The sequence below is a fragment of the Carassius auratus genome, chromosome 14 (genome assembly GCF_003368295.1).
Source record: "Carassius auratus strain Wakin chromosome 14, ASM336829v1, whole genome shotgun sequence".
In the NCBI taxonomy this organism is placed as follows: domain Eukaryota; kingdom Metazoa; phylum Chordata; class Actinopteri; order Cypriniformes; family Cyprinidae; genus Carassius; species Carassius auratus.
Window position 1 is genome coordinate 31,809,538 of NC_039256.1, and position 13,185 is coordinate 31,822,722.

Below are 13,185 nucleotides of genomic sequence, written 5' to 3' on the forward strand. Positions count from 1 at the left end.
TATATAAGAGTTATTTTGCATAGTTTGTTGAGTTTAAGCAACCAAATACAAACAATATGATGTCTGATGGGTGTTGACAAATAAAACAATTTCATGGCACACTCAAGAATAGGGGGAACAAATCAATAATTATACAACATTGTGTCGTCAGTGTTTGTGTTGTATCAGACACTTGCAATTAACATCAGGCTATATGAAAAACAACCTCAAATGGAGTTAACAAGGTCTTTGGTTGGTGAATGAGGAGATCTGTGTTTTGTTTTACAAGCTCCTTTAAATACATATCATTGGTTAAATATTTCTAAAACCCTGTGATTTAAAATATTAATAATGAATTATAATAGAGATATTAATTTTGGATAGATTTTCACGGCACATATACTGAAATGCCGCCCCTGGAGGAGGGGGATCAGCCAAAATGAGGTGCCGAACAGGATTTCAGAGGTACCGGATCCGGCTTGTTCCAGCACATATTAAGCCCTGATTGTTACACCCCTACTATTCTCTTAAAGTTTGCTGTCAAACAAAACACACTTTCTTTGTTCTGAGCGACATCTGCAGGAGGAAACAAGAGTTACAGCTGAACTTATTTGCTAATAATCTTTTGATTTCTGTCTGGATTTATTGTTTTTATACATTTTATACGTTTTCTTATGCTTTAATTGATGTGTGTTTTCTGTTGGATAAAATGTTAACTGACTATGTTAAAATATAAAAATTCTATGAGTGACTTTTGACAGCAAATACTTTTTCATTTCAAATTGTTTCATTTTCACGTTTAACTAAAAAAAAAAAAAAAACGAACTCCGCAATGACTCCATTTACAATGTCTAAAGAAAGGCATGTTTAGCAATATTCTATGATGCAAATATCTTGTGAAGAACAATGCATGAATGTGGTTATATGTGTTAAAAGTCAGCAGCAAATTCAAGAAAAATCTAACCACAGACAGCAAAACAAGAGACACTACAAGACTGAGAAACAGATGAAGAGCTTCAAACAGATAAAACATCTAAACAGACCTGTAAATGAAAGAAAGAAATCAACCATTATAGAAATAAAGTTAAAGAGCAAGAGCAGAAGTATGAAATAAACACCCTGTATGACATCTGATAGATCTGATTCAGAGAAATCAGTCTGGATGAACAGGGATGAAATAAAAAATTATTCTAGTTTAAAGACAAATAAAATGAGCAAAAAAACAAAAACAACAACAAAAAACGAATGTCCAGAACATAAATTTCCGAACTAAAACTGTAGAAAATCTTATTTTCTTTTACATATTTTCTGGTTTTAATTCATCTCATGGTTTTATTTGATATGATCTGCTGTTGGCAGCTGAAAGCTGGATTGATGTGAGAATCTGTGAGATTATGAAGTTATTTCTCATAGATGTGATGATCTGCTGCTGCTCTCATCAATCTTCTGCTGTGTGTTCATGTCCTTCTCTAAATCTTCTCATCCTCACTTTCTGATCTTCCTGTTTCTTTCCTAAACACATCATCATCATCATCATCATCACCACACTCTTAATATCTGTATATCAAATCCATAATGATGATGATAAATGTCTCTCACCTGACGTGTGTCTCATGTAGATGTGAAAAGCTCCTAACAGACCGAACAGAACCATCAGTTCCAGACTCCGGACCACAACACACACCACAGACACTGAACACACTGAACAACAAGAATTAGACACAAAACAAAACCAATCATGTTTCCAGGAGTGTGTTTGTTAAACTCGTACCACATTCTGATGACTGTGTGCTGCTGGTCACTGCAGAGGTCACACTAGAGGTCACAGCTGCAGTAGTGTGTCCTGAAATAAAACATGAGCACAGAATCAGCTGCTTTCTTTTTGAAACACATGCAATAACAGTTCACTGTGGAGATCGAGCTGAAACAAATTAATGATGATTTTCAAGAATTAAGAGCCCAATTAAGAGACTTGCATTATTAGTTGCTCTGGTTTCTATATGTACAGTATCTGGACATTCATGTATTAATCTCACCAGGACAGGGTTTGAGTCTAATGGTCTTCTGTGCGTGACTGACGTGGTTCTTCACGCTGCAGCTGATGTCTCCTTCAGTTCCTTCATCCAGATCAATGCTGCTGTTTCTAAACATTGGTCCTTCTAGTATTTCTCCATTCAGAGTCCAGCTGTAGAGGAGCTGATCCCCCTCAGAGGAGCAGAACACTGAAGTCTGATTGGAGGAGCAGATGATTGACACTTCCACTGAGCCAATCGGAGCTGGAGGGAGGGGCACATCACAGTCACATGAATATTTCTTGATATAATGTAAATGAGTAAGTCAAGACATATCTTAACAAAGTTTATATCTGATATGATAGTGTAAGTCAGTCATGTGACAACAATGAAGCAAATAACTGTCTGAAATGCTTTCACGTGTCATTTTTAAAAGCAGTATGCAGTACACAGTTAGCAACACGCTGGTATTTTATTCTTAAAATAGTCTCAGACTCAGTGTAAAGAAAGAGAAGATGCTGTTGACTGAATACTTCCAGATATTTAATAATGAGCTGCAATAAAAACCTTCACAGATATTCATCTGATTCATTTGCATGAGAGAGTGATCTTTGGAGAACATGAGATTGTAATGAGTCTGATGAGAGAGTTTCTGTACCTTCAACAATCACTTGGAGATCTAGAGATGTTTCTGTGCCGTCTGAGTGAAAGAGTGTTAATCTGTAATTCCCTGAATCTGTTCTGTTCACACGGTTTATTATCAGAGACCCATTAATGACTGTCACTTCAGGTCTGTTATTATAAAGATCACAATTCCTCTTACTGCCATATCTTACTCTACAAACTGGACCATCTGCTGTGTTGTAGTTTATTCTCTTTATTATCGTCAGATCATATTTACTAGCGTCCTGCACCATCATCAGATTGAGTTTGTGTCCCAGAGCTGTGTAACAGGGATCAGACTGATCAAAACTGCAGAACTGATCCAGACCTGAAGAACAAAACACAAAAATGTTCCAACATTATTAGGACATCATGAATTAAAATCTGACACAAATTACACAAACATTGACAGAATTAAAGTTGATCTGAAGAAACACATCAGACAGACTCTTGATCTGATCTCAGTTCATCTCAATAATGCTCATTGTCAGAACCATTTCATCTCTACTTTAAACTTTTACATGCAGGCGTCCAGTGAGGGTCATTCTTGTGTAATCAGTTACATAATACAGACGGAGACTTCCCTCAGATAACAGGAGAGAAGGAGCACACGGTTACACTGGGATAGATATGATAGTAGATATTTGTTCAGGTGAAGGACTGGAAATGTGGATTTAGTGACTGTTTGTTTGGATCCTTGACTACTTGGAAATGAAGACCAGTGATGAAAACATAAATCTACAACTGTGAGCATTTAATCTTCAGTTAATAATAAACCAATAGTGTGTGTCCATTAACAAACACAGTCCAGCGTCCCTCGGCTAATTTAAGTCATAGACTCGGCTGCTTACACTCATCTTCACAATAAACAGAGATTTGTATTATTTGTGTGTCTTCTGACTTGAATGGACATTTACATGCAGGAAAATCACACGCATACACTGTGATACTCTGAAAAGCAAAGGCAGGGAGATGCTGAGGAGAAGAATTGTTGAATAAAATTATTTTTGCACATAAAAGTATTCTTGTAGCTTAGTAAAGTTATGGTTGAACTGACGTCACATGGACTGTTTTAACGATGTTCTTACTGCGTTTCTTGACTTAACTGTGGTAATTACATTGCTGTCTAAGGAGGGACAGAGAGCTCTCGGATTTCATCAAAATAGCTTTATTTGCATTACGAAGATGAACATGATCCTGCCACTGCACAGATTTATCTCAAATTACACAAAATATCTGTTATAATGAAACATTTACTTTAAAAATGTCAGTTGAACACTGGAATGTCAACTCGTCTCTGTGCTCTCATTCATCTTAATTTTATTCAAATGAGACTCATGCTTTCTCAGTCTGCATAGTTTTATTTTCTAAATCACTTTATTACATTAAATTAATAGATGTGTACTTTCTGTTGGATAATATCATGTATGAATTTAGTAGAAATGGCATAGGCCTACTACATTTTAATATTTAATAATACTGAGGATTGATTGGCTATGCAGTTTGCAAACGGGGAAGTTGTGGCCTAATGGTTAGAGGGTTGGACTCCCAATCGAAGGGTTGTGAGTTCGAGTCCCGGGCCGGCAGGAATTGTGGGTGGGGGGAGTGCATGTACAGTTCTCTCTCCACCTTCAATACCACGACTTAGGTGCCCTTGAGCAAGGCATTGAACCCCCAACTGCTCCCCGGGCGCCGCAGCATAAATGGCTGCCCACTGCTCTGTGTGTGTGTGTGTGAGTGTGTGTGTGTGTTCACTGCTCTGTGTGTGTGCATTTCGGATGGGTTAAATGCAGAGCACAAATTCTGAGTATGGGTCACCATACTTGGCTGAATGTCACTTCACTTTTCACTTTTAAATTTCGGCTTTGCAGTTTGCTCTTTTGGGTGCAAAGAAAATGTTTTGATGCAAATAATGACTGCAGCAAAAAAAAAAAAAAAAAAAAAAAAAACTAAATATAATGAACATGACCGTAGCCAGGCTTTGAAAATTAGTGAGATCAAGGAAGTTTCTATAATAACCCCCTTATTATAGAATTGTGTTATAATAACCCCTATAAATACAACTTAATTATATACTCTAACACTTGAAAGAGACAGAAATGTAGATGTTTTTAGGAGGGATGCTATTTTTTAAATCATACCCTATTTATTGCATCAAAGTTTGTTAAAACTATATTTATGGGGTGCATAATTTTATCAGATGTTTATTATTCATGCAACCATACATAGTACCCAGCAAACATGTTATTTTCAGATAGTCTAGATTACAAAAGACTAAGTAGCGCAAAAGGTAGAATGTGTGTCTTTCATATTTTGATGGGATTGACCCGGGTTTGAATCTGCCTTTTGGTGAACTTTTTTCCTCCCTTTTCAAATTTCAAATTACATCAGAAAAGCATTTATTTTCAGTGAAAATAGAGTAAATACTCATAAAGTTGAAAATAATGTATTGGGTAGAGTAAGGGTAGTTGAAGGGAGAGCTTTATTGTCCCAATAAGGTGACATCCATTCAATTACACTCAATAAGGTATTACTGCATACTGTTTTATAGTGTACTACAATTATACAATTATACTGTTTATACATTATATATATTATAATTATAAAATTATACTGAGGTGCAGATAATTGCCGGTATTTGCATATACGTAGTATAAATAGTAGAAAATCCTGCTATTTTAACATCATATAAATATAATCTACAGTATAGTGACAGAATATATAGTGGGTGAATCTATGAGGATATTTACTTAGTATAAATAGCAGGTCACTAAACAATGCTGCTATTTGCACTTATTGTAAATTGCCGCTGCCTTTTTTGATAACTGCCAGACTGAAGCCGGTGATGTAATGTTGCCAGATATTGCTATTAAAATAAACAAAAACATATAAATAAATAAAATAAACAAAAATTATTTAAACTATTTTGGAAATTAGATAAGATAAAGTTATCGCTAACTCTAAACGCTAACTTCCTACTTTATTAACTTTCTAAAGTGTCAAGTTTAGTTGAAAAACAAGTAAAAAAATGCTTATAAAAGCTTGATCTAGCTTGAGGCTGTGTCTCGCTCTCTCGCTCAAAACCTCACTTCGGAAGCGTCTCACAGCGATTATTTTCATACCACGGACGCTAAACATTCTGAATTATACATGCAGACATTCATATGAGGAGTTCAGCAGCAAATTAGTCAACAAGAGAATAAATCTTATTTTAGAACATGAGAAATTTACCAAGGTCCTGACCTCAGTGATCTCATAGCTGGCTACAGGCCTGATAATTAACTATGATATACACTCTTAGAAAAAGGCACAAAAGCTGTCATTTGTGTGGTACCTTTTCAAAAGGAACACTTTTTTACCTTTTAGGTACTGATATGTACATGTAACGATAAAACTTCACAATCATCAGGACGAAGGAGGCGGGAACCGTGTTAAAATAAACACAAAACAGCGCAACAGCCCCTTGCGGACAACTGTTGCGCACATATAAAAAGCAAACACAAAATAAAGCCCAGGCCTGGTCCTCTCTCGTCCGTCACTGTCGTCGCTCCAGTTTTATATCCCTCCATCTCCTCCGTGGGACTCGAGACCGGTGGGTCGAGCAGGTGTCGCTCATTTCCCAATCACTACACCGGCCTTGCTCCTGTTCCCACGTCCCTCGGCCCCGACTCACTCGTCACAGTACATTTTAGGCACTTATATGTATCTATAAGGAGTCAATATGGACTCTTTGGGTACAAAGTTGTGCCTTTTGAAAAGGTGACCGTCCCAGTGACAGCTTTTGTACCTTTTTTTATGAGAGTATATAGAGGCATGTTGTCAGCAAAATAAATAAGAGGAAGGAAAAAGTTAGTGAACTTTTAGCAGCGATAAAGATGAACCATGTGATGATGTGTGAAAACAAGAATTATAGTGCAGTCATTTTTTATAAAATGCTGATTTAGTTTGCAAGCTTCTTCAGAGTTAAAGTATTATGTTTGATCAGTCAGTGAATGCTATTTCTATATTTCCTGGTAAATAATCAGCTGTTATACTTTACAGAAGGAGATTTCTGAGAATTCAGACTAATGCACTTTATTTCTGAATTACCAGCACAAACTTTCAAATACATTTTTATTGCTACATCATTATGGGGTCTTTAACAAAAACATTCAACTCTTTAACTATAAGTCTTGCAGTTAATTGAATATTACAGGTTTTTATGTCAGAGATTGATCTGATTGATCAGCATCATAAGAGTCTGATGTGAAAGTGACTCACATGCAGCAGTTTGCAGCAGCATCAGTCCAAAGATGAGCATCATTTCTCTAAAGTCCAGTTTCAGAAGAACTCAATCCCAGCAGAAGAGTGTGACGCTGCTTCAGTCACACAATTACTTCTCCCTCTGACAGAAGAGACGACTGTGCAAACTATATACTTATTAAACCACTGACAGTTTCTTTGAGAAAGGGGAAGTTGAGATCATTATTGAAGCTGTTTGGGGTTTAAGATCTTGCACAGGAACACACAAATAACTAACGCATACATGTGCTTTTCTGCCTTTGTGTGTAATAATGTTTCATTTATCAATGTATCTTAATTAGCGTTCACCAAAAAATAAAAACCCAGAAGTTAGTTTCTAAGAATTGCATCCTTTACTGTATGTATGTTTTGATCTGTTGGGAGTCAAATGAGGGAAATTCAAAAGAACTGAACTGTTCAATATTAAATAATTAAATTGACACGACAAATCTTTACATTGTTATTGTAAACCATTATGCAGGTCCTTCTCTCTTTATCTGTTTGTAGTGTTTGACTCAGTTCTAGTCAGTTCACATGTGAATGAAGAGAGGATTGTGATCTTCTGTTGACTGGAGCAGAGACTCATGGGACTCGTTGAGTGTGTAGCTGCTCAGAGCTGCTGATGTAGAGAGCGCCACCTGCAGGAGAAAACTACAACTACAACTACACTCTTTCACAGCCATCTGATCTCAATTCATTCAGAACAACAGGATTGAAATTAGATTAATCTGATTTATATGAACTTAATTTATCCTTAAAGGTACATTAATGATGTTTTTTTTTTTTTGTTAATATTAAAATTAACAAATTACTCAATCCATTAAACTTAACAGATTAATATTTAATTCATCGCAGTACATTAAAGCATCATGTTTTTGCTCTTTTATTTTTATTCTTATTTTCTTGATTCACTACACTACTCCTGAAAATCACCCATATATTTAGATTATTTGGGTCGGATTTTGCTGGAAATACAATGTTGACCTCATTTACCTCAAGAACAGTGACTGTCATCAAACTACTCCACATGAGACACAGTTTTGTTATAACCACATAGTTTTATAACAGAGATTATGTTTAACTTCAAATAAACTTTTAAAACTCAATTCAGGAATAATATAATTCTAAACTGTATGAACTTAAAGTTTGCGATCAAACACTCTTTCTTTGTTCTGAGTGACATTTGCAGGAGGAAACAAGAGTTATAGATTAAATTATTTGGTAAAAAATTGGATTTTTGTCTGGATTTATTGTTTTTTTTTATGTTTAAAATCATTGATGTGTGCTTTCTGTTGGATAAAATGTTAATTAAGTGTTAAATATAAAAACGCTTGAATGTTTCTTTTCAAAGTGCTTTATTTTCACATAAAAAAATAATAAAATCCTAATTTACATTGTCTAAATAAAGGCATGTTTAGCAATGTTCTGATTAAAATATATTGTGAAGAATAATGCATGAATGTGGTTATATATGTTACAAGTGAAACCAATCCACACACTACAAAACTGAGAAACAGAGGAAGAGCATCAAACAGATAAAACATCTTCACAGACCTGTAAATGAAAGAAATCAACCATAACAGAATAAAGTAAAAGAACAAGAGCAGAAATATGGAAATAAACTCAATGTGACTGATCTGATTCAGAGAAATAAAAGTTGTATCAGTGATGATCAGAAGGGGTTTCATGTAATGAAATAAATGAGCTGCTAGTTCATTCAGTGTGAAGACACATAATAATATAAGCATTTACCTGTTAACTGTCACTCACGTTTTTGAAGATACACTTGAATGTGCATGATACAAACCTACATTTGTATAATTCATGACTGAAAACATTTTGTAACATGATTTTGATGTGCCATTTACATGGTAATGCAATGTCTGATTTTAAAATGGGTTTTAAAGGATGAATTTTGAGATTTTATGTTTTCAAGTGATATATAACTTCTGATGATTCCTAAAATGTGATAGAGAAAAAGGCAATGAGGAAGTAGTATTTTTAAACAAAGGTCAAAACTCCTTTTGTAATTTAGATTTCTGAGGGTGCACTCTTGTCATAAATTCATCTATTACTTTTCCTACATAATTTTTAACAAAAAAAAAAAAAAATGGTAAAATATATATTTGGGAGTTTTAGACCTTTCCAACGATATATAGTTTGTCAAGATTAGATTAGATTTGATTGTGATATAGTATAGTCAACGTAGGCGTCCCGTATACGGGACGGGGTGACATTTAACAGGTTAAAACTATTACAAAAGACAAATGTCCAGAAAATAATCTTCATAACCATATAGAATATCTGGTTTAATTCATATCTCCTGGTCTTAATAAAACTCTTGGTTTATATAATATGATCTGCGGTTGGCAGCTGAAAGCTGGATTGATGTGAGAATCTGTGAGATTATGAAGTTATTTCTCATAGATGTGATGATCTGCTGCTGCTCTCATCAATCTTCTGCTGTGTGTTCATGTCCTTCTCTAAATCTTCTCATCCTCACTTTCTCATCTTCCTCTTTCTTTCCTAAACACATCATCATCATCATCATCATCATCATCATCTTCACACTCTTAATATATGCATGTCAAATCTATAATGATGATGATAAATGTCTCTCACCTGACGTGTGTCTCATGTAGATGTGAAAAGCTCCTAACAGACCGAACAGAACCATCAGCTGAAGACACCAGACCACAACAAACACCACAGACACTGATATGATAGCTGGACTCACTGAATTAAATATGTTAGTGATGAGACAACAATACAGCAAATGATTTTTTAAAAATGCATTCACATTACTTTTTAAAATAGTATATAGTAAGCAACATGGTGGTATTTCATTTCGAAAATAGTCTTAGTACAAAGGAAAGTGCATATTAATTAGATTAAATTCTTGCAGACTTTCAATAATGAGCTGCCATAAAAACCTTTGGAGAACATGAGATTGTAATGAGTCTGATGAGAGAGTTTCTGTACCTTCAACAATCACTTGAAGATCTCGAGATGTTTCTGAGCCGTCTGAGTCAACGAGTCTTAATCTGTAATTCCCTGAATCTGTTCTGTTCACACGGTTTATTATCAGAGACCCATTAATGACTGTCACTTCAGGTCTGTTATTATAAAGATCACATTCACTCATCCTCATCCTGTCATACTTTACTCTACAAACTGGATCATCTTGTGTGTAGTTTATTATCTTTGTTATCTTCAGGTCATATTTACTAGCGTCCTGCACCATCATCAGATTGAGTTTGTGTCCCAGAGCTGTGTAACAGGGATCAGACTGATCAAACCTGCAGAACTGATCCAGACCTGAAGAACACACACACACACACACACACACACACAAATGTACTGAAACCTACAGACATCATAAACTTAAATCAGGCACAAATTACAGATTTACAGAAGAACTGCATCAAACAGGCTTATTCTGATCTCACAGATCTCATCTCTGTTCATCTTCATCATAAACACAGATGCTCTCCTCCTTTCTCTTGAGTAACTGTCATTTGTGTGTCTCCAGAATACTCCAGGATACTGAACTTAATCATATTACTGGACAGTTTTAGTGTAATACAAAATAACTGTTCAAATAAAACATTTAAACATTAATTTCAATTTAAAATGTCTGTTTAACATCGGAATGTAAACTAGTCTGTATGGTCTTATTCATCTTAATGGTAACTTTATTCAAATTAATATATCATACTTTCAAAATCTACATAGTTTTTTTTTTCTCTCTAAATCTCTTTATGGATGTTAACATGAGATGTTTTTCTTAAAGTCAGAATTTGCCTTTATCCTAAACTTTCTGCTGAATCCCATTACACCGTGACATTTCTCTTTTAATTAATAATGTTTTGATATTTCTCATATCATATTTAATGGAAAAACGTAATTTGACCTCTATATATAACAAACATAAACAAGGATCTGGAACTATGGTAGTCCTGAGTATTTTACCCATAATGTCACATACATGAATCCATAACGTGTTAACTTTCACACATTCCCAAAACATATGCAAAACTGTCCCAACAGAAGAACTCGGACATAAAGTACAATTAGGGGTTGATAGTGAACCCATTCTATAACGTTTGTAGGGAGTGACATACGATCTATGAATTACTTTTAAGTTGATCAATCGATGACTTAAATTCCGAGATGTGTTATTTATATTTGACCAAATCCTGTGCCAGTCTGGTTGAGAACCTGTTTTATTGAGCTCCCTGTCCCAAATCCCCTCAATGGGAAGTGTTTTACTAAGTGAATTTATGAGTGCATTGTATATCTTGGTAAACCCATCCCCGAGCGCACTGGCTGTAGTTAAACCAGCCTGATAGAAAATGAGAGTCTATTTGAGCATCACACTTAACACCACAAGCCATCAATGATGAACGTAATCTTAAATAAAGGAAAAATGATGTCAAACCTCTGCTGTAATTGCTGGAAGGAGAGAAGGCCATTATCATCATATATATTCCCTAAAGTTTTAATCCCCCTAGACGCCCAAGAAATAAATATAAAGGGTTTTCCTGCAGTTAAAATGAGTGGGTTGTTCCAAAGCGGAGATAATGTATGATATTGTGGCACATCACCAAGAAGTTTCTCTACTTTACTCCAAACTAAAAGGGAATATGATATAATGTTTCCAAATCTTTCATTTAATTTCCGATGCTTGTGTTTAATATATAAAAGATCCTGCAATCTGTGGGGTACTGCTAGTGCTTCCTCTATTACCCTCCAGGGCACCATGGAGTTCTCATCCGCCCAGTTACGTAATGCTCGAACTTGAAAAGCCAAATGATAAAATGTTAAGTTTGGGAGTGCCAGTCCACCTTCTAACTTAGGGCGTTGTAATGTGGTCGATTTAATTCTGGCCATTTTGCCACTCCACAGAAACTTTGAGATCATGGATTGTGCTTGATCCAAAAATTTTGAAGGGGGAGAGGCTGGAATCATGAAGAACAAAAAGTTGAACCGGGGCAATATATTCATTTTTAACAATGGAGATCCTCCCTTGTAACGAAACAGGTAGAATACTCCATCGTTGCATATCCCCTTTAACCTTCTGGAGCATGTTTGTATAGTTATTATTCACAGTTTGGGAGAGAGTTGTGTATATGTCAACACCAAGGTATCGCATGCTGTTGTTAATAGGAATACCTGAGGGAAGTGTAACCTTTTGAGCTGCAGAGTTTCATGGAAGCAACATAGATTTTGACCAATTTATTTTATAGCCAGCTAAGTCCTTAAATTCCTCAAACAAGGATAGCACAGAGGGGAGTGAGGTTTCGATATCTGAGAGAAAGAGTAAAATGTCGTCCGCATAGAGAGAGATGAAGTGTTTTGAGCCAAGTACGGTGATGGGGGAGATACGTTTATGTTCTCTATCTGCTTGAGCAAGAGGTTCCACTGAGAGTGCAAATAAAATTGGGGAAAGAGGGCAACCCTGTCTTGTCCCTCTATGCAAGGTAAAAGGTGCGGATTGAAGACTACCCGTGATTACAGATGCTAGAGGAGTGTTATAGAGTGTTTGAATCATGGAAATCAATTTAGGCCCAAATCCAAACTGTCTAAGAACCGCCCACAAGAATGGCCATTGCACCCTGTCGAAGGCCTTCTCAGCGTCTAACGACAGAGCTGCACAATCAACTGGAAGGGTTTGTGCTATATCTACAATTTGCAGGAGCCTGGGAATGTTATCAGCAGCAATCCTTCCCCTCATGAAGCCGGTTTGGTCGAAATTAATTAGCTTGTTAATTACTCCATCAACCCGTCTAGCTAACACTTTGGCATACATTTTAACATCACCACAAATTAAGGAAATGGGTCTATAACTTGAACATTCAAGTGGATCTTTCCCACTTTTTAACAAAAGTGTAATTATAGCAGTCTTCTGATCTCTATGAAATGTGTTATTTTTTATTGCAAATTGTATCGACTCTAGAGCCAACTGTCCTACAGTATCCCATAAAGCTAGGTATAATTCTGGTGGTAATCCGTCAAATCCAGGAGATTTGTCTTTTTGGAGAGATTCTGCAGCTTTTTTCAGTTCGTCCAAAGTGAGAGGTCTCTCTAGAAAATCTGAGTCATGAGGCTCCAGTTTGGGTAAAGAAATAGCGTTGAGGAACTTTATGCACTTCTGTTGATTAAAAGTTAAATCTGATGAGTAAAGGTCTTTATAAAAAGAACTGAATACCTCATTCACCCCCTCAGAATCTGTTATCACTCTACCCTG

At 35.8% G+C, this 13,185-nt stretch overlaps 2 protein-coding genes across 3 annotated transcripts in view; both read right to left on the bottom strand.

Moving 5' to 3' along the window:
• The window catches only part of LOC113114360 (uncharacterized), a 575,280-nt gene that overhangs the window by 122,323 nt on the left and 439,772 nt on the right, over positions 1-13,185 (bottom strand). The window lies entirely within an intron of this gene.
• Positions 1-13,185, bottom strand: part of LOC113114378 (uncharacterized) — a 77,822-nt gene that overhangs the window by 31,984 nt on the left and 32,653 nt on the right. The window contains exons 2-3 of the mRNA XM_026281302.1: positions 9,918-10,253; positions 2,016-2,255 (exon numbers count right to left, since the gene is read on the bottom strand). Coding sequence (XP_026137087.1) covers positions 2,016-2,255; positions 9,918-10,253 — 576 coding nt within the window. The remainder of the gene's footprint in view (positions 1-2,015; positions 2,256-9,917; positions 10,254-13,185) is intronic.